This window comes from Rhinolophus ferrumequinum, chromosome 17 (assembly GCF_004115265.2).
Source record: "Rhinolophus ferrumequinum isolate MPI-CBG mRhiFer1 chromosome 17, mRhiFer1_v1.p, whole genome shotgun sequence".
Classification (NCBI taxonomy): Eukaryota; Metazoa; Chordata; class Mammalia; order Chiroptera; family Rhinolophidae; genus Rhinolophus; species Rhinolophus ferrumequinum.
This window is the reverse complement of record NC_046300.1, coordinates 4682981-4702837: the sequence shown is the minus strand read 5'-3', so window position 1 is coordinate 4702837 and position 19857 is coordinate 4682981. Positions and strand designations below refer to the sequence as shown.

At 49.9% G+C, this 19857-nt stretch overlaps 1 protein-coding gene across 5 annotated transcripts in view; it reads right to left on the bottom strand.

Moving 5' to 3' along the window:
- Positions 1–19857, bottom strand: part of ITPR1 (inositol 1,4,5-trisphosphate receptor type 1) — a 295697-nt gene that overhangs the window by 140916 nt on the left and 134924 nt on the right. For all 5 annotated transcript variants that reach the window (XM_033132948.1, XM_033132953.1, XM_033132950.1 and 2 more), the window contains 10 exons: positions 17014–17172; positions 13751–13923; positions 12446–12565; positions 11297–11491; positions 8873–9124; positions 8209–8350; positions 7331–7484; positions 6206–6393; positions 2792–2930; positions 2081–2135 (listed from right to left, as the gene is read on the bottom strand). In XM_033132948.1, coding sequence (XP_032988839.1) covers positions 2081–2135; positions 2792–2930; positions 6206–6393; positions 7331–7484; positions 8209–8350; positions 8873–9124; positions 11297–11491; positions 12446–12565; positions 13751–13923; positions 17014–17172 — 1577 coding nt within the window. The remainder of the gene's footprint in view (positions 1–2080; positions 2136–2791; positions 2931–6205; positions 6394–7330; positions 7485–8208; positions 8351–8872; positions 9125–11296; positions 11492–12445; positions 12566–13750; positions 13924–17013; positions 17173–19857) is intronic.

Genomic DNA, 19857 nt, shown 5'->3' with positions numbered 1-19857 from the left:
CGGGGGAGGGGAAAGCCCAGGTGAGCCACAAACGCCCTCCCCTCACGCACCGTGGCCCAGACCTGACTCAACTGGTAGCTTCCCCACCCTGGAGTCTCCCTCATGGGATCTTGTTTCGTCTTCAACTCTACTGGGAGGTAAGGGGACAATGAAGATGTCACCATTGTCAAATTTTAAACCCAAGTCCCCACCTTCCCATAGTGACAGGACTGGCTTTGCCAGCAGATGACAGCAAAATCCTCGGTTGGGGGTTTTCTTCTGGGCGTCATCTGGGGTTGGGGAACTGCACACAATAGTGCTTCTCCTGAGCTGTTAGCTGATTGGTTACTGAAGATGTCGTAACCCAGGGCCGACCACACGTCTGTGGTGAGGGACCGGCTTTCGTTGCATCCAGGTTGTAGCCGACTGATGTCTCAGCCCGCGCCAGGTCCACCGGTCACGCACCTGGGCCCAGGGAGTGTCACATGGCCCCCAAAGGGCCCCAATGCTGACTCCCATGCTCCGTACTTATCCCGTCACAAACTGGGGGTGAGCAGTTGAGACCTACAGGCGCCACTCTGAGGGGTGTTGCCACGAACCATTACCAGTCAGTGCTCTTCCAACGGGGGTGATCAGCATAGTGCCACGGCGTTATTTTTATAATTAAATACCATCCGTGTGTTATTTACGTAACTCAAATACTAATAAGCATGTCCTGCATCAAACGGCAGGCTACCGCATAACTGAGCACGCCACTGAATCGCTGTGTCAGCGTCTGTGTTGTGTTTACAATCGAACGTCAAATGGTGAGACCTTCACGGTGGCAGGCCCCAAGAAAAGCAGAGGACTTAACACGTAAATACTCTCCCCGTGCTCCATGCTCCAGAAAGGTGTGAAGGTTTGGCTGCCGCTCAATGTCAGGAAGATGGCGGGAGAGCTCAGACACGACCCAGCACACGGAAGTGTCGTCATGCTGAACCCAAAACGCCCGGTGTTTCAGAAAAACAACATCTTCCATGTAGTAAGTAATGTCGCTAATTCAAATTTCACAGGTTTTGTATCGAGTGCTGAGGTAGACTCTTTACTATGGCGGCCTCAACAACGTGGGCCCTCCTGGGGTACACCCTTATGCCAGCCCCACCCACGCTGCTGCTGGGCTCAGCCATGTGACCTGCTTTGACCAATGGGACATTAGTAACACGAAGCAAGCAGAGGCTTGATTAGTGCTTGCACATTGTTGGCCTGGCCTCTTGGGACCTTTCTTTGCACTTAGAGCCACAAAGAAGCCCCCAGTATTCATGAACACAGAGAGGTCCCCACTTTACAGATAGCCCCACCACGGAGCCAGAAATGTGAGTAAAGCCAGTTGGAAGTGCCAGCCTCAGTCACTAGCTCACCATGGGCACACGAAAGAGCCGGCAGTGGCCAGCCCAAGAGCCATCCAGCGTAGGCCGAGTCACCCCATGGAATTGTGAGAGGCAATACAAACGATTGAGGCTTTATAGCCCAGTGAGTTTCTGGGGTAGTGTGTCACAGAGCAAGAGACAACTGAGCCAGGTGTGTACGTTCTAAGAACTGTATGCGAAGGGTGTTTCTGTCAGGTCTGCAGATGTTTGAGTCCCACCACCATGTTTTAAGTCAACACTGAGCAATCTGAGCTTGTAAAAGGGGTTCATACACTCAGGTTCGGGACGAGTGAGCGAGCCACGCCTGGGTTGTGGGTGGTGCGCCCCGGGCTCCACGGAGCTCTGAGGTGAAAACTATAGCCCAACAGCACTGAGGCACGCCAGCTTGCTAACCTCGTCCCGGTGACCCTCCTCTTTCTTACGACCCTATTTCCCACCATTTAACTAACCTTGTAGCGTGTGTATTTTGGGGAAACCTCCTTAAATCCTTTCTATCGTAGGCAGGAAACACACCCCCACCCCAAGCCAGCTAAGATCATTAGGACCTGAGTATTAAGAGTGACGGACACCAGGAAAACAACAGAAACCCAACGACTGAGCCTTTCCGCGTGCAGTGAAGCCCCTTCGAAGGCTGGAGAGCAGGAGCTTCCCAGTCTCAGAACCACCTCCAAAACAGTCAGTGAAAATATACTTTCCTTCCTCCAAAGATGCCTTCTGCTTGTTCTTCAATGTGTTCAAAGTCCAGAGCACCTAAAAAGTCAGAGAACATGACTTCAGATGCAGGGCGGTCTGAAAACGTGCCGCGGTCCACTTGCCCTGCCCAGGGGTCAACCTCAAGTTCAGGGTCTTATCCGGCAAAGCTCTGAGCCTGGTCAACTCAGACCACACTGCCCAACGGCTCTGGTGTGCGGTGCTCCGCACCACGACCGGCTTCTACTGTCTGGTGACCTCTCGTTATGGCAGAGGGATGCCCTCGTCCCAAGGCAGCTCAGGCCTCGAGAGGTGGGATTATTTCTACTGCCACCCTTCCCCTGGGCCTTTACTGCTATTTCCTGGGCAGGGAAAAAATATGCATCAAGAGAAAGGAGGAGAAACTGCTAGTGGACAGTGAATTTTCTTGAGCTTTTTTTCTTGGCATTTCTTGTAACCACACACTAGAACCCTTGGCCATCTTATGGCCAAGACACTCCAGGACGGAAGGAAAAAGATCTACCCCAGAAGCGGTCTGGGCTCTTTCAATTATTCCCCGGTCCAAAAAGGAGCACCCTGAGCATCTCGTTCTCAAATCCAATAACCTCTGAAAACACGCACATTTTGCCCTCTTTCTAGAGCATACCGTCTGGACCCCAGTCCTCCCGAGACCCAGGCCCCGTCCTGTGGCTGCAGACCATTCTGGAAGCACTAACCTGGTACGTTACTGGGCCCTTCCTGGCTGCTGTTTCCAGAGGACGTCTCTGAAGTCTGGGAATTGCTTTCGTCAAACTCCCGCTTAAATATACACAGGAGGCAGGAGATCCTATAGTCCAACCTCACGTTCAAAATAAACTAAAGATTCAAGTGGAAATGGAAACAGATTGGTTACATGAAAAGACACCTGTGACCCATCGCCAAGCCACTGCCCACGGCTGGGACTGCCACCTGCTACATCAATTACCCTAAACACTAAGCAAGCCAAACATTTGGCTTGGATTTCAGCTGTCACTTTATCAACCGACTTCTGTGGGGTACAGAGCAAGTCTGCCCGCAGCACCTCGCTTCTAGTGCAAACTGCAGCACCCACAATGGATCTAATAACTGTAAGGACCGAGCACTTGCCCTCCACCCAGCCTCTACAAACACGGCCGCGTTTCAGCACGTACCGAGTGCCACTGCAGGGCCTGACTAAGGGGGAAGCGGGCTGCTTTTCACTGAAGACAGTTAACGGGGAAAAAGATGTTTTTACTCCTGAAAATAGCTTGGTTCACGTTTTCCGTTCTGACTGTTTCCTTTGATTTAGCTGCAAGCCCTTGGGCTCCCTCTTCTCTCACCTTGCCCTCTACTCCAACACAAGGTCACTTCCATGACTGCTACTAGAGCCCAAAAGAAAGATCAACCACCTGGCATTATTTGAGGACCTTACTGACATTCTCCCCTCGTCTCTGCCTGCCCTGTTGGTGACCTTACTCAATCGCAGGGCTGTCACCTCTTCCAGACTGCGACCGGCCTTTGCCTTGCCTTCCAAGCTCTTGGTCCTCCTGACTACTGGGCATCACATTTGGTGTTTTCTCAGAGTCTCAAGCGCAAACCGAGAATTGTACACAACTAACAGTGTCCGCCCAGCCCTCGGGTCACCTCAGGCCCACTGAGTCCTCCTCCTCTAACACACACATCTTACCAATGGTAAATCCTGCTGGTGCTACCTCTGCCACTTCTCATGTGTCACTGACACCTGTCACTTACACCTGCTCACGTTCTCAATCTCCTGCTGAGCCACTACAGAACCAAATTTACCAGGCCCACCTCCCACGCGTGCTTATCTTACCTCAGCCCCTGCCTGGCACCGTCCAGAGCTCACCACAGAATAATGTCCTGACACATTAGCCACCCAGAGCTCTTTAGAGCATGGTCCCATCCTCCATTCCAACCTCATTCCCCACAACTTCCGTTCGACACACTGTGCGTCCCCCGCCCAAGGAGAAAAGCTTACTGACGCGTGTGCCATGGTGCGCTGGTTCAACCTGCTCCGTTCACTTGAGACTGTGCCCTTGTTTCTATGTTACAAATCCCATCCAGGCTTAAAGGCTCAGCTGAAATCCCACCTCCTCTGGTCCTCACCAGCTGGGATCACACGAGCCGCCCGTATCTCAGAACACTCTGCGTGGTTTATTTCTGCACACACACAGCCTCAGCACACCTCATGGACCTCCTGTTATAAACCCCTTGTAGATGCAGCCTGGGTCTCAGTTACACCTGTGCATTCCTTATACTGTGTTTCCCCGAAAGAAGACCGGGTCTTATGTTAATTTTTGCTCCAGTAGGGTGTATTTTCAGGGGATGTCTTACTTTTTCATATACAACAATCTACATTTATTCAAATACAGTCATGTCATCTTCTTCTGGGACATCGTCATAACGTAATAAATGTGTCCGTCTGGCTGACGATCTCACTGGGGCTTAGTTTCAGGGTAGGTCTTAATTTTCGGGGAAACACTGTAATGCTCAGGAAAGTGCCTTGTATGTGGCAGGGGATCCGTAAGTATTTGCTGAAAGAATGAATCCATCAACCAATCGTTCTCAGATGGCTACGGCGCGTGGCCCTGAAGATGGGACCAAGTTTCACACCATTTCTGATAAACATCCATGACACTAACATACGTGGGACACACAGGCCGTGGCCTAAGAAATCCTTCTCTGCTTTTGGTCAGGCATAAATTCTGTGAGTTTTCTTCTTAAGTCATTCTTTACTGCCGTAAGCAGTTATTTTGACTAGTCCCATGGATGCTTTCCAACAGTTGGTGAAATGTGATGTCAGAATAAAAAAATCCTTAAGTCTGTAAACATTTCTAATTCTCTACTACATGTTCTGGGGTTAGGATGAGGCAGCTTGGGATAAGAGAGAAAGATAACAATGTTTTTTCATTTATGAGCAAATCACTTTGTTGATGAATGAAAATTACCTTGGAGCGGGAAGAGGAAAACACAGGTTGTTGGGAGGCTGGCAGGGGTCCCCCACCTGAGCCCAAGGCCTCTGCGGGGGATGGGCTCTCAGCCCCTCGCCCACGAACGGACGCTGCTCCGACCATTTTCTTCTCTCTCCTATGTCAAGCTTTCCCTCTCTACTTGACTGCTCCCGCTGAGCACCCCAGCTTACCCTCACCTCCCAACTTAAAAATATTACAGCAAAGCCAGCCTGTAGTCATCTCTCACCTTCTGTGAGTCTTTCCAGCAAATCCACTCACAAGTGTTTGTGTTGAGCCTGTCCCCTCCTTCATCTTCTCCCATTCCCTCCAATCCCGACCTATTCCCACACTTGATGCTTCCACCTCAGGGACTTTTCCTAAGCTGTTCCCTCTGCCTCAGAGACTCTTCCTGCAGATCCACATGCTGGCTCCCTAACTCCACTTGGGTCTCTGCTCCTTGGAGCGGGCGCCTCTGACGACCCATCAAAAACAGAGTCCCTGGTCCCCGCCCCCAGTGGCCTCCCACCCATCCTGAACCCCCTTTATATCCTAACATCTTTAGCACTCATCACTACCTGACACAGTATACACATTGTTAAAAATATGTCCATGCCTCCGATCAAAACGAAAGCTCTTTCGAAGCAGGAGTTTAATCTATTTTTCTCTTTGCTGGATCCCTAATGCTTAAACATACTTGGCACAGAGCCAGTTTCAGTAAGTGTTGCATGAATAAATGAATGAAGGAACGAAGGAAGAAAGGTGGGAGTGAGGGAGGCAGGCAAGCACTGCAGAGTTCAGAGAGCCCTGAAATGAGTCCCGAACAGTGAGCAAGCAGGGAAGTCAGCTCCACGCAGAAGCACGGGTGAGTTCTAAGCACAGGGCATGGCTTGGGTGAAGACACAGCGGCCAACGCCATGGACGCTGAGGAACCTACCAGGAGTTCTGGGATGCCCGAGGGACAAGGGCATGCTGGGAAGGGAGGAGGCGACAGGAGAGGGCGAAGGGGCTGGCTCACATGTGGCACGAGGCTGAGCTGAGCATTCACCCTCTTCCTCTTCCCAGAAGCCTGGGCTCCACCAAAGCAGGACACTGCCGCTCAGTGGAGGCCGTGATGCCGCTCCGTGCCCGCCCCCCTCCCTGCCCCCCCCGGCTGATCGTCACCTGCAGGATCTCGATGATCTTCAACTTGGTGTCCATGACCATGATGTCCTCCTTCTCCGGCTCCGCCTGCTTCACGCTGCCTTCGGGGGCCGCAGCCATGGGGGCCACAGGCAGAAAGCCCCCTCCCCGCAGCACCACCTGGGTCATCAGCTCTCCGACGCCGTGGATGGAGCGCATCACGTGACTGCCTACAGGGGCGAGGACAGACCTGGGTGGTGATCATGTCCCTAGTGCGTGCTGAGGCCCCTGGCAAGGGGCCTGGGCAATTTGGAACAAAATATTTACCATCTCCCTGTTCCAATACCTTCTCAGGACCCCAGGAACCTGAAAAGGTTAATACCCACCAAAGACTGTGGGCTTCAGGGAGTGAGGCAACTGTGGGTTTTGAAATCACCAAGGGAACATGTGTGTGTGTATTAATTCACCTGCCAAATGTTACTGGGCACCTACTACGTGTTTGTTGCTGTGCATAAAACGACAGGACTTAACAAGGCACAAAGCTGGTGCTGCACCAACGGCCGCTTGGCTCTGAGCACATGGGGTGCCCTCTGAGGCTCAGTCTCGCCGTCTGGTAAATACGAATAAAGGAGCTCAGTGACAGGACTGAATGGTAAAAGCTATGCGGGATGACTGAGCACAGGCCCTCACAGAGACTGGGAGGTTCAGGACCGTATTTTCCTGTTCTAGCTGTAGGGCCCAATCAGATAATAATCCAGCCGTGAGTACCTGGATTATACTTGCCTATTCTGACCTCAAACAGAGGGAAAAAACCATATGAAGGCAGACTTTCCTAGTCACAAACTGGAAGCAGGACACCCAGATAAGCCTGGATTTCAGTTCATCATACACTAATATAATCACTGAGGGCCTCGTGCTACACCGACAACTACGACAGGGCACGGATTTTAAAGAGATAAGTATTCAAGTCGTTAGATAACTTTCAGTTGGTTCCGCAGAATATACACACCGACTCCTATTTGTCTTTGCATTTGAAATGCTCATAGTGAAAAGTCAGGAACAGAGGACACGACGTCCCAAGAGGAGTGACAGGAGAGGCTGGGAGGGCATGTCCCAAATGTGTGGGCATCTTCAGGCCTCCCTGCAGCTTCTCCGCCTCAGTCTCACCTTTATTCTCTTCCCCTTTGGCCATCTTGCTGATGGGGAAGATTGTCGTCACGTGCACACAGTCCAATATGGCCAAGAGGATTTTGGTTAATCGTAGAAGGTCAGAGAAGTTGTAGAAGCCAAAGTATATGAGGTTCCTAGCTAAATTGACAACCTATAGTATTTAAAGAGAAAGCGAGAGAAAGAGAAAGAATTAAATAAACTGTATCCTTCAGTTCCATTTGAAGTTGACTAGTTTATAAAATGACCGATTCCAGCCTTCCTTATGGTAAGAGAAGGCATACATTTTGCTTACCAATTTCTGATCAGATTTCGTTTTGTTCATACGGAGAAAAACTAAGAAATGAAAACCTGCAAAGCTACTGATCCGCTTTGATGACTAGTTAGTAAAAAACTGACCCAATCATCTGGTCTGTGCAGCTTCCCAAAGACAACACAGGGTGAGCCTAGTTATACCCAGCAGGACACAGATGCCAACACTGCAATCCTCGGAAGGAAAAGTGGTCTCAAAGAGAAACACTGACACAAAGGTCATGAGGATTTATGTCTCTCAAATCATTAATCTATGACAGGTCCCAAGCAGTCTCTCTTTCCTGTCATCTTCAATATAACAATGTAGAGCGTGTGCGCAATCTTCCATCATTTTACATGGTTCAATTCACCCTGCGTATTTCTTCTAAGAGCATAACCACCACTGAGCCACGTGACCAGTATCGGTTCTATTTTACTCTGGAACAAAACTAAGCGGGATTCTTTTTTATTACAAAACCAGAGGACCGTGATAAAAATCACCACATACTAAAGTACTTTCTATTTACCCATCGAAAAAAAGACTAACGAAAAGCAGAGAAAACACAGATCATTTTACCATGAGTTACCTCAAATGTAAGCTTATTTTTCTCCTTATCAGAGAAAGGAAACCTCTGGCAAACCACGTCTCTTAAATACTCCTCCACGAATTCCATGGTCTGAGCAAACCTCTCCTTAATTTCATCTTTGGAAGTTCCACTGCTGTCGTAGCTACAAGGGAAGGAGGGAGAAAAGGATGTCAGGCTTCAAGTTTTTCCCAGCGAGGCCTCCCCCAGCCGCTCAGCCTCAAAAGTGAACACCCCCTCCCAACACGTCCGAGCCCCACCCCGCCCCTCCTTTACGTGTCCCCGCTTAGCACGCGCCACCCAGATACACATCCCCGTCATCTGCCTTGTTTATTGTCTGTCTTTCCCCACTAGCGTACAGATAGTGTTCTAGTTTGCCCGCTGATATATTCCTTGATCCTGGCATCCGGGAGACACCAATATTTGTGGAATAAAAATGATAAACAAGACGTAAAAACTGCAATCGTGCCAGCTTCCACATCCTTGAAGACATCATGTCTGCCATTCACTTTACATGAAGCATAAAACAACTAACGTCCCCTCTCGTCTGTGACTAGACTCCACCTGACCCCGTGCGCCCGCCCGTGGCTGCGCAGAACAGTGTGACCGGGAGGGTGTGGGGCGACACGGGGCCTGACGGGGCAAGGAGCAGACGGCGCGGGCTCACTCGTCGATGGCGATCACGGAGGGGATCTCCGACCACAGGCGGGCGTACTTCACGGGCGTGACCTGCTCCTGGGGGTCGCGGTCCACATGCATGTGAAGCATGAGGCGGCAGAAGGACGCCCGCAGGTCGTAGGGCAGGTTCTCGTCCGACATGCAGCGCAGGATGAGGTCCACATCCAGCTGGCCTGAGACCTCATTGATGGCCAGGTACTGCCGGTCCAGACACATGCGAGCAAAGAGGTTCAGCTGATACCTGGAGGAAAGGGGTCACGTGACGCTCAGGTCCCGAAACCACCGAGGGAGGATGGCTCGCAGCGCGGGCAAGTCCAGGTGGCCCCGACGCTCACAGCAGTGACATCTGGCCCTCTGAACTTACACCCTTACACGCCCTATGCTTGGTCACCAAACTCCGGCTTTTATACCAAGCGGAGAAAGGAACAGGTCAAGGCAGCTTCACGTGTCTACCCTGCTGTGCTGCAGGAATTATGTGACCACTCGATTCCATTTTGCCCTTGTGTATCTTATAAAATACATGGGAAGAAAATGGTTGTCTATTTCTTCAGCAGTGTCTTTATACAGTTCATCAGATACCATGTAGGAAACGTAAAAGAGGCGGCCCCTATAAGTCTCATTAGAAAGTTTTAATATTTTTTAGGATCTTATCTCATCTAAATCTACTCTTTGACTTTTACACACGTGTGAAAAACGTGGTGTAAAAAGGAGGGGCTCCTTGAAATGTCTTTTGCTGTCTTCCTCGTCCAATCAGACGTGAACTTTGTTAGCTTCCGAACTTGACCAGTTCAGGCACTATTTCTCCTTCATTCTCGCAAGAAGATTCATCGAGCATTAAAAAAGTAAACATACTTGGAACATGACAGAAGAAAGCCAGAGCTTCCCCAGCGGCCAATGCGGGCTTCTGACTTTAAAGCCCTAGCTATCTCCAAGGACCATGAGTTGAAAACATTCTCAACCTCACTAGATAGCAGTGAAATGCAAATTAAAACAAGAGTCTATGGCACACTCAGACGACGAACAAAAATAAAAAGAGCCTCCTGATATTCAGAGTTAGCAAAGACACACAAAAATTCTCATTTACGACTGCTGAGAGTATGCACAAAAATATCCCATTCGGAGCTGCTTAATCAAGTTTAAAATATGCACAGCCTCCAATCCCATAATTCCACTCCTGGTGTGGAATGGAAACTCTTACACGCCGCCTGCATAAATCTGCACGGGGAGGTGCCCTGCAATGGAAAACTGGCATACACTGAGTATCAAAGAGCAATGAAAATGTGGTACATTAATAACATGGGCGCCATTCAGCAGTGCAAAGTAATCAATCAACCTCCGTTAAGATGAAGACAACTCAGAGACAATACCGAAAAAACAAGGCAGGTTTCAGAACAGAACTGAAGGTACGGTCCTGTTTACACAGAATTTTAAGAACAGATAAAATATGGTATATTATTTCTGACCGCATTCCAATGTGGGGAAGTACAAGCGCACAGCGACTGCGAAAGGACGCACAACATGTGTACAGATGGAGGCAAGGAGAACAGGAGTCAACAGGGACAGTGCAACGGCAAAGGTGTCTCCTCTATAAGCACGTTTCCATCTTGCCTCCCCGCCCCTTTCCCTTCCTCTTTAAAGGTATCCATTGGTTCCTCTCCCTTCTTTTCCTTCCCATCCTTCCCTTAAGGTGGCAGGGCCAGAAGGCCACAGAGCGGGGACACTGGGATGGAGGAGGTGACTGGCAGGGGCGGAGTCGGAGCAAACAGTCAACATACCGGGATCACGCCAGCCAGGTTTCTCACTGTTGGGGGAAAGGAGTTAGGACTCTGGACGGGGTGATGGCTAGAAGCAGCGGATGGTGTTGGAATGGAACTGGAAGTACTGGTGTGAACGCACGGTTTTTCTTATGTTTGCATAGACTGATATAGAAATAGGCGCTGAGTGTACAGATAGAGACAGACAGACAGATGAAACGTATATACGCACACACATTTCCTAGCTCTGTCTGCTAGGGTTCTAAGAGACTGCTGGCTCTATGCTGCAGATAAAGAAACTGGGGCACAAAAAGATCTAGAACATGACTGAAGTAAAAAAGCTACTGAGTCGAGGTCAGGATTTGACCCCATGCAGCATGACCCCATGGCCTGACTCTTTGCTAGAAAATGCAGGTATGTGCCAGGCTGTTTGAGGGCAACCTGCAGCTGGGGGCTGACCCAGGCACACCTCCTTTTCACCCCGCCGCGTCCAGACATCAATTTACCATCCACGTAGCAATGCAATCTTACACTAAACTGCTCCCCTCACGGCACACCAGACCACCCCCTTGGAATTCCTTGGAATAATCAACCAACCAGCACCACACTCCTCCGTGGCCCTTTCGGAGCAGCGCCTCGGGGCCTGCACGCAGCCTCACCGGTAGTAGCTGAGGACGTCCCGGTCCTCCTTCTGCCCTTCCTTCGCGTCCTGCGCCAGCTCCCGGACGCTCTTACTGCGAATCTCTTTGCTGCTGTCCCTCCAGAACAGCCACACCTCCTCCTCATCTTCTCCAGCCTCCATGGCATTTTCGCCAGTAGAAACACCTTCAAATTCAAAACGAGACAGAACCAACCTGGAAAATAAAACGAGGAGGGCAAATTCATTTGTTCTGCAATCCTTGCTAGTCTCTGATCAACGACAGCGACGGATGGAAATCGAGCTTCACTGTCAGCGTAAAGGCACAGGAAGCCGTTTTGTTTCTCCCTGTGGCAGAACTACAGGAGGGCTGGACATTAAGGTCTGCGTATGTTTTAACCCAGGGTGACTCTGCAATGTCTGCAGACATTTTGTTTTTCTTCACTGAGTGGGACTGGGTGCTACTGGCTTCCGGGGGGTAGAAGCCATTGCAAACGTCTTATGATACAGGGGACCGTCCCCACGACAAAGAATTACTCGGCCTCAAACGTCAAAATGCCAAGTTTGAGAAACCCTACATCAAGTTATACATGAGAAACAAAAAATATCACTAGTTTAGGGCATAATTTAGTTTTCTTTTTTTCTTTTCTTTTTTTTTTTTTAAACACATTGTCCATATTATCGGCACTGTACTTCTCAGGAAAACTGTTCCCTTCCTAAAAATGAATCACTACTATTAACCACTACTTCTGTGGACCAATAAACACTTTTTAAACAGTGAGGATTTGAAAAGCTCTTCCCAACACTGACATAAGATCTACACTGAATGACTGCTGTTAAAACTGAAAACTGACGATCGTTCTTAGAGTACACTCAACTCTTAAAATTAAACCAGGTGTGTGTAAGTGCTCCCAGGTCAATTCTCCTTCCTTTGAAACCAGTGTGCAAAGGGACAGCTCGCACACAGGCGGCCACGCCAAAGCTGACTTCATTCCCCTAAGCCAGGCCTCTGCAAAAGGAAGATCAAACGCAAGCCGAGCCTACTGCAGACCGAGTCGGAAGAAACCGAGGGGTTAGGTTTCGTTTCGCACCAGCACACACACCCCCTGAACCGCTAGTCTCCCATCTAAGTCCCTCCTCCTCTTCACCCTAAGCCCCCAGCCCCACTCACTTGGTCTCAATCAAGATGTCGGCATTAGTTGGGTTCAGCACAGCTTTACATATCAGCTCCTGGGTCACCGGAATCGATTTGTTCATGGACACGCAGAGGTCGGACAGGTAATCTAAGAATCTATCGAGGAAGAGAAACCAAACAACACGTGTTCTGAAGACAGAGCAGAGGTTCGGCTGGCGGAGCGCGACTCTTCCTCATGTGGACAGATCTGATGTCCTTCTAAGAAAAGCAGTGACATTTTAGGTTCTGATGGTCTCTACGGCACCATCAGAAACCCGATCACCAGAGAGAGGAAAGAGACAAGCAATTGTGGAAACACAAAGAGGTAATGAGGTAAAAATGCAAAGAAGGAACGAGACCGGAAAGAGAGCTCCATCAGGAGGACCTGGGGGCGGGGGATCGGACTGGGGGGGGAGGGGCTGAAAGGCTGAGGGGCCTGACTGCCCGGCTGGAATCTGGTCCTCATTCTCACCCGTTACATTCTGAGGTGCACTGTTATTTGGGGAACTTAACCTCCTGGTGCCGCACCTTTGTCACCTAGGAAATGGATAACGTGTAACCTAAGAGGGCTGTTCTGAGGATGAAATTAAATGATCCCTGCAAAATGCTCCCTCAGCTCACCTGTGGCCACGAGAACGCTTAGGAACATGTTTTCATGGGAGAGGGAGTCATTTTACAACACTGTGGCTCTCCAGTGGGACCGTGCGTGACACCCACCATGTAAACTATTTCACGTTTTATATGAAATGGTGTGGATCTTAATGAGGAGACGAGAGCAAGAGAGTGGTGGCGGAGGGATCTATGTGAACATGACAGAAAGGATGGCATTCTCTCTACATATGATAATGCGTAATAAAAACAAACACTCAAGTAACACCTGAGCTTGCCAACGACTCTTTACGGATGGCATTTGGGGAGGGTGTTCTGATAATCGGGGGTGCGAAAAAGTAAACGAGGGGCCAAGACAAGGGTAATTGTCCTTTACTGTACAGCTCTCTACTCAGTGCCAGGCACATCATGCATTTATCCTCATTTAGTTTGCACAACGACCCATCTAGCCGATGAGGAAATTGAAGTCCCGAGGGAAAGCCAAGGTCAGCCAGCTGGTAAATGTTAGAGCTGGAATGGCTGCTTCTCGTCCCAGCACCATGGTCTTTTCATGAGTTGTCAAAGTCCCTCCTGACACCGGCCTGGTCAAAACAGGTCCCCAAACAAAGGGACTCTGGGGAAAGCCCAGGAACCAGAGGCGCCTGCACCTGGTAAGTGCACAGACGTGCTGTGACCCCCCCAGCCCCTGCTCACCTGGGCTCCCGGTTCTTCCGCACCAGACTGACGAAGGTGTCGATCTCGGCCGCGGTGATGTGTTTCTCCAGGAGCTTCCGGTTGTTGTGCAGCAGGGCAGTGATGGTGTCTTCGGCCAGCACGTCGTAGCCGATCTGCTTCTGCATGAAGCCAAACTGCTTGGCTATGTACTCCTTCAAAGGACATAAGAGAGGTCAGCAGGGGGACACTGAAAAGGAGGAGGGGAGCAGTATCCCGCCGCTGAGAACTGCCCACCCGGGGACATCACGGGGAGCCCCCCCCACCTTCCCCAGGCCACAGCTGCACATACCCTCAGCCTTGGTTTCTCTCAGCCTGCCTCACAAACGTCATTCAGAAAAATGTCCCTTTTATTAAGTGCACAGTATAAACTTTAAGGTCGTGACTTATTTTTCTAAAAGGCCAGAAGCTGTTTTTCAGCTCTGCTTTTAACTCCTAATGCAAGAGGATTCAGCTGTGCCTCCTGGCACTGTAAAGCTGCATAAACACTGATTTTTTAGGACGACGCTACGGTTTCGTTTTCTTTATCTGGGGTGAAAATACATTTTTAAAGCTGATGGGGAGAAGTTAGGAACAGTAAGCCAGTCAATTATGTTTGGAGAACATATGAAAACCACTCTCTTTGGGGATCAGACATCGCATTGCACAGAAATCCTTGAGAACTCAAGGAAGCCTCTTATGAATATTAGTTTCTGTGCAAAGATATTTTCCCTGACCAAAATAGACGATTTGTTTGCCCAAAGTTCAAGTGGACATTTTATTAATTATTATTATTATTATTAATTCCCAAGTCCTGGAAACTGCTCAGGATGAGCACGTGGACAGGGGCCACTTTTCAGCCCCCACTCAGTGAGGATGCAGGTTGGGGGACTCATCAGCCTTCAGGCAGGTACCACTGGGTCCACAAACAACAGGCAGTCATCAGTGCCTGTCATCAGTGCAGCAAGAAGGATGGGGCTAGTCTCCCATGTACAAGCAAACTGTCCTAGGGCGCACGGCCGTCGGAAGACGGAGAGAGAAGCAGAATACGATCTCTTGGGCACTGTTGGGTACGGTGCCAGTGCACGGGAGGGGCTTAAAGAAACCACAGCGCCAGACGCACCCTCCAGACTAACGGGCGAAGCATCACAGCTGCGCGGTGCTTCATATTTAAACAATAGCAAAGTCGAGGGATTAGAAACACTTGCTCACAAAATTACATCTAATACTTTAGAGCTTTGCTTAAGGTCAGCACTACCTGTCTGATGACAAAACTCACTACAGAGAAGAGCTGAAATCTAAAGGCCACTACAGTGGCAGCAAAAGCTGACACACAAAACACAGCACAGACTGGACTCCAGGTTACACTAAGCACTGTTCCGCGCGCCTGCAGGGCAGCTGTCCCCCTTTATTTGCAGTGTTGCTTTCTGCAGTTGCAGTGGCCTATGGTCAGCTACGGCCCCAAAATATTCAATGGAAGATTCCAGAAATAAACAATTCGTAAGTGTTAAACTGTGCATGGTTTTGAACAGTGTGATGAAATCTTGCACATCCCACTCAGGACGTGACCCGTCCCCTTACTAGCGTGTCCGCCCTGTATACGCTCCCTGCCCGTTAGTCACTTAGTAGCCGTCCCTGGTATCAGACTGGTTATCAGAGAGCGAGAGAAACCACATTCATGTAACTTTGGGTACAGTATCGTATATAATTGTTCTATTTTATTAGTCATGTCGTTAATCTCTTACTGTGCCTAATTTATAAACTCTATCATAGGTGTGTATGTATAGGAAAAAAGCAGCATGTATATAAACAGAGGATGCCAAAAATATTATACACCTTTTAAGAAAGGAAAACTATATTAAAACTGTAATACTCAATATAGGCCAATAACAAAAGATGAATGCAAGCCATGTTTGACTTCTGCAATTACAAGAGGTGCTCAAAGTGGTTCCCATCTGTCATGCAGGGTGTCATGCAGGGACTCAGCTCCCACTCCCCGCATAAGAACACAGGACATGGTGAGGCCAAAAAGGAACACCCACGGAGTGAAAGATAGGGGAGTTATACCACTATAGTCTCGCTGGCAGCTGGGTTGGAAACACAGGAAGCAGGAGCCACGCTATCCGCAACCTGCCGTCCACTTCTCTCTGCTAACCAACCTCACTTGCTGGCTGCAATCTGCGCTTGCCAGCCACCATCTTCTTGCTAGCCCCCATTTGCTGCTGCGTAGCCACGGCAGTTATATTAGTGGCCAATGGCTCACTGGTTACAGCTGACGGCCAACTAGCCACAGCTGATAGCCATTTACTACCTGAGCCAGCACCTTTCCACGTGAAGCGGAGAGCCTGGAAACTGCACTCCTGGCTCTGTCTCCACCCATCAGCGTCCAGGCACTTCTGATTACGGTGAACTACTGCTTGAGCAACATTGACCAAAGTGTCCACCTGTATACATTTTTTTGGCACCCCCAATAGAGAGGGTTTGGTACTATCTGTGGTTTCAGACATCACTGAGGGTCTTAGAACACATCCCCCACAGATAAGGGGGGGACTGCTGCACCTTATGCAGCCGAGTTTCTCAGCCTTTGCACCACCCAATTTCTGGGCTGGATAATTCTTTGTTGCACGGGGTGTCCTGTCCATTGCTGGATGTTTAATTGTATCCCTGGCCTCTACTCACTAGATGTCACTTGTGACACTTAAATGAGTCTCCAGACATTGCCCAGTGTCCCCTGGGGAACAATCTCAAAATGTCTGGAAGCTCCAAAGATGTCTCCAAAGATGCTCCAAAGAACATTTATTTCATGGGGAGAAAAAATATACACACAGTCATGACATAGATAATGACTTAGAAAGTCATAAAACACAAGTCAGAACCAAAAAAGAGACGTTAACAGCAGAAATGGAGGCAATGCAAGAAGCATGAGAAAAGATTCCACTCTGTCTTCAATATAAACATGTGGAATCGTGCCCCTAAGCCTTAAGGGAACTTGCCATGACAAAGAAATGTAACAGCAGTGTCAATATAAAGTAACCTCATTGCAAGGAGGCTGCAGACGGGAATTCTCAGGTATCTCTCTTAAGGACTCTATAGTACATCTTCCTGGGCTTGCAAAAACAGTTTCCTTTCTAAGAGCAAACTTAGTGAACTCTTCTCTAGCCAGTACATAAATGCACATGTGACACTTAAGACTCATGAGGAAAGTATAGGAACTTCAGGGAGGAAAGCGGCAGTCGTGCCCCGCGGACCCTGCACCCCACCCTGACCTGGTTCTTCCTGTAGTCCTGCTGCGAGTGTCTCAGGACCCGGTAGCAGAGCCGGCAGATGTGTCTGAAAGGAGCGTGCCGCTGGTCCCCGAGCTCCTCCAGCCGCAGCATCGGGCCGTCACCACAGTCTGTGAACGGGGCCTGTAACAACTTGAAGATCTGGGGAGGAAGAGTGAAAACCGTCATCACTGGTGTTAGGCAGGGTCTCAGCTCCCGCTCCCCACACACGAACGCAGGACATGGTGAGGCCAAAAAGGAACACCCACGGAGCCATAGGTAGGGGAGTCATACCACTATGTTCTCGCTGGCGGCTGGTCGAGACACAAAAGCAAACATCCACCAGTACCCCAATGAGGGGTCTTCCTGCACCCTAGTCTCAGTGGCGGCCGGGTGAGACACAGGAAGTAGGATCCACATGATCCACAAACCACAGTCAGCTTTCTCTCCGCACTTGCTGTTGTGCCTGCTAGCTCAGCCGCGGCAGTTACATCAGCGGCTAATTGGCTAACTAGTTACAGCTGATGGCCAACTAGTCACAGGTGATGGCCATCTACTACCCGAGCCAGCACCTTTCCAGGTGAGGCCGAGAGCCTGGAAACTGCTCTCTGGGATCCGTCGGCACACCTAGTTTAATGGCTAACCCTCCATCTGGAACTAACAAACCTCAAGGCGGTCTGACTACACAGCACGTCTGTCATCCAGCACGTCCGTAACCTGATCCCTGCATCTGCCCGTCCGCAGGGGCTGGCTCCTCCCTGTGGCTCCACCTGGACCTCAACGGAGCTCAAACACTGGCAAGTGCAGTGGTTAGTGCAGTGGTTCAGAGCACAGACTCTGGAATCAGGAGAGTCTAGGCTGAAGTCACACACCTTTCTTACTTCCTGGCAGTCTGGTAACCTTGGTGCTGTCGCTGGTAAAATGGAAGAACAGCATACCTAGCTCACAAGGGTCGTCAGGACAAAAGGAGAGGATAACTGTTGCATAAGCACAGCTCACTCTGGCCCCTCAAGGACTTGCTGTGGTGGAAACGAGCGTGGGTGGGAAGCCCGAGTCTAACGTGGGGGTCAGCATATGGAAGAGCTGGACACCATCTATTCTTGGGCTGGAAATCCTTGTTGAAACATGACGGAGTGTTAATAAGTTTTGTCTACCACAGGCTGACAGGAGGAAGGACTGTCACAGCTCAAGGTCCGATGGAGAACCAGGGGACCTGGAACTCGAGTTTTCCTTTTGGCTTCAGTGGTCAGGAATTTCCAAGCCCAGTGTCATGCAGGGTGTCAGGTGGGATCTCTGCTCCCGCTCCCCACATAAGAATACACGATATGGGGAGGCCAAAAAGAAACACCCACGGAGCCATAGATAGGGGAGTCATACCACTATAATCTCCATGGCAGCCAGGCGCGACACAGGAAGCAGGAGCCACTTGGATCCGCCACCTGCTGCCCGCTTCTCTGCCAACCAACCTCACTTGCTAACTCCAATCCGCCTCTCTGCAATCCGCAATCCACACTCGGTGTTTGCTAGCTCAGCCACGGCTGTTATATCAGTGGCTAATGGCTAACTGGTAACAGCTGACGGCCATCTACTACCCGAGCCAGCACCTTCCCACGTGAGGCCGAGAACCTGGAAACTGCTCTCTGGGACTCTGTCCCCACACCCAGCTTGCGGCCCCGTCTCCAGCAGCTTCAGAGAACTACAGGGTGTGTGTGTCTGTGCATCTCATCTACCCAAGGGTGTCACTGTCCTCCCTCTGACTTGACTTCACACCAGCTGATTTAAATTTATACAAGATAATACTGTCTGTCTATTTCCTGTAAGCCACTGCTCATTCTTTACGGTGAGATTCGTGGTGGCTTGTGGGGTCCTGTCAGGCAAACTGGTTTCTAGTGCCTGCCGTGATCAGCACCATCTTAAGAAGGAAGTTGCTCTGGTAACCACCAGTTCCCCTCCGGAGAGGTGGGCCTGTATCACCTGAAAGGGATGTTCTCACACAGGTAAGCAGGGCCATTAAGTTGTTTGCTGCTTTGGGATATATGGTTCTTAACAAGCACAAGCCACTGGCTATAAGCCACATGGGCTCCTGGAGGCTGCAGATGTCGCGCCCCCCTTCCCTTTCTGAGACAGAGATCACCCAAGACTCTGCGTCTGTCCTACGTTCCCTTAAACAATTCTTTCATTCTGGAGCTGTCAGCCTCTTGCATCCGTCTCTCCGCCCCACCTCCTTTGGAGGTTGGTTCCAGTACCAACAGGTCCCTATAAGAACCTATAAGACCTGAGTTTATCCATATTTCACATCTTCCAGACATAGGAAATAACCTTAAGGACACAGAGCCCTTGATATTATTTTTAAGGAAAATAAAGTTATCAAATGAACTCTTCTTGGAGTTCCTAATAGGTAAATTCTCAACAAGTGTATTTTCTGGCCCATGTGGGGATCGAACCAGCAACCTTGGTGCCACCAGCACCAGGCTCTAACCAACTAAGCTAACTGGCTACCCTCTCCACAAGTGTGTTTTCAATTGAACTGAGCTATGGAGCCATGAAGCGACAGGGGAGGAAGCTTCAATGCATTCGGCTAAGTGAAAGAAGCCAAGCGGAAGAGGCTGCACCTGGAGGAGCCCAACTAGATGACACTGGGGAAAGGCAGAACTATGGAGACAGTAAGATCAGGGTCTGTCGGGAGGGGTGAGGAGGAGGGATGAATATGCAGAGCAGAGGATGTTTAGGAAGTGAAACTGCTCTGTATGACACTGTCACGGTGGGTACGTGTCATTACCCACATGACCAAACCCACAGAATGTCCACCACCAAGAGTGAGCTGTCCTTTAACTATGGACTCTGGGT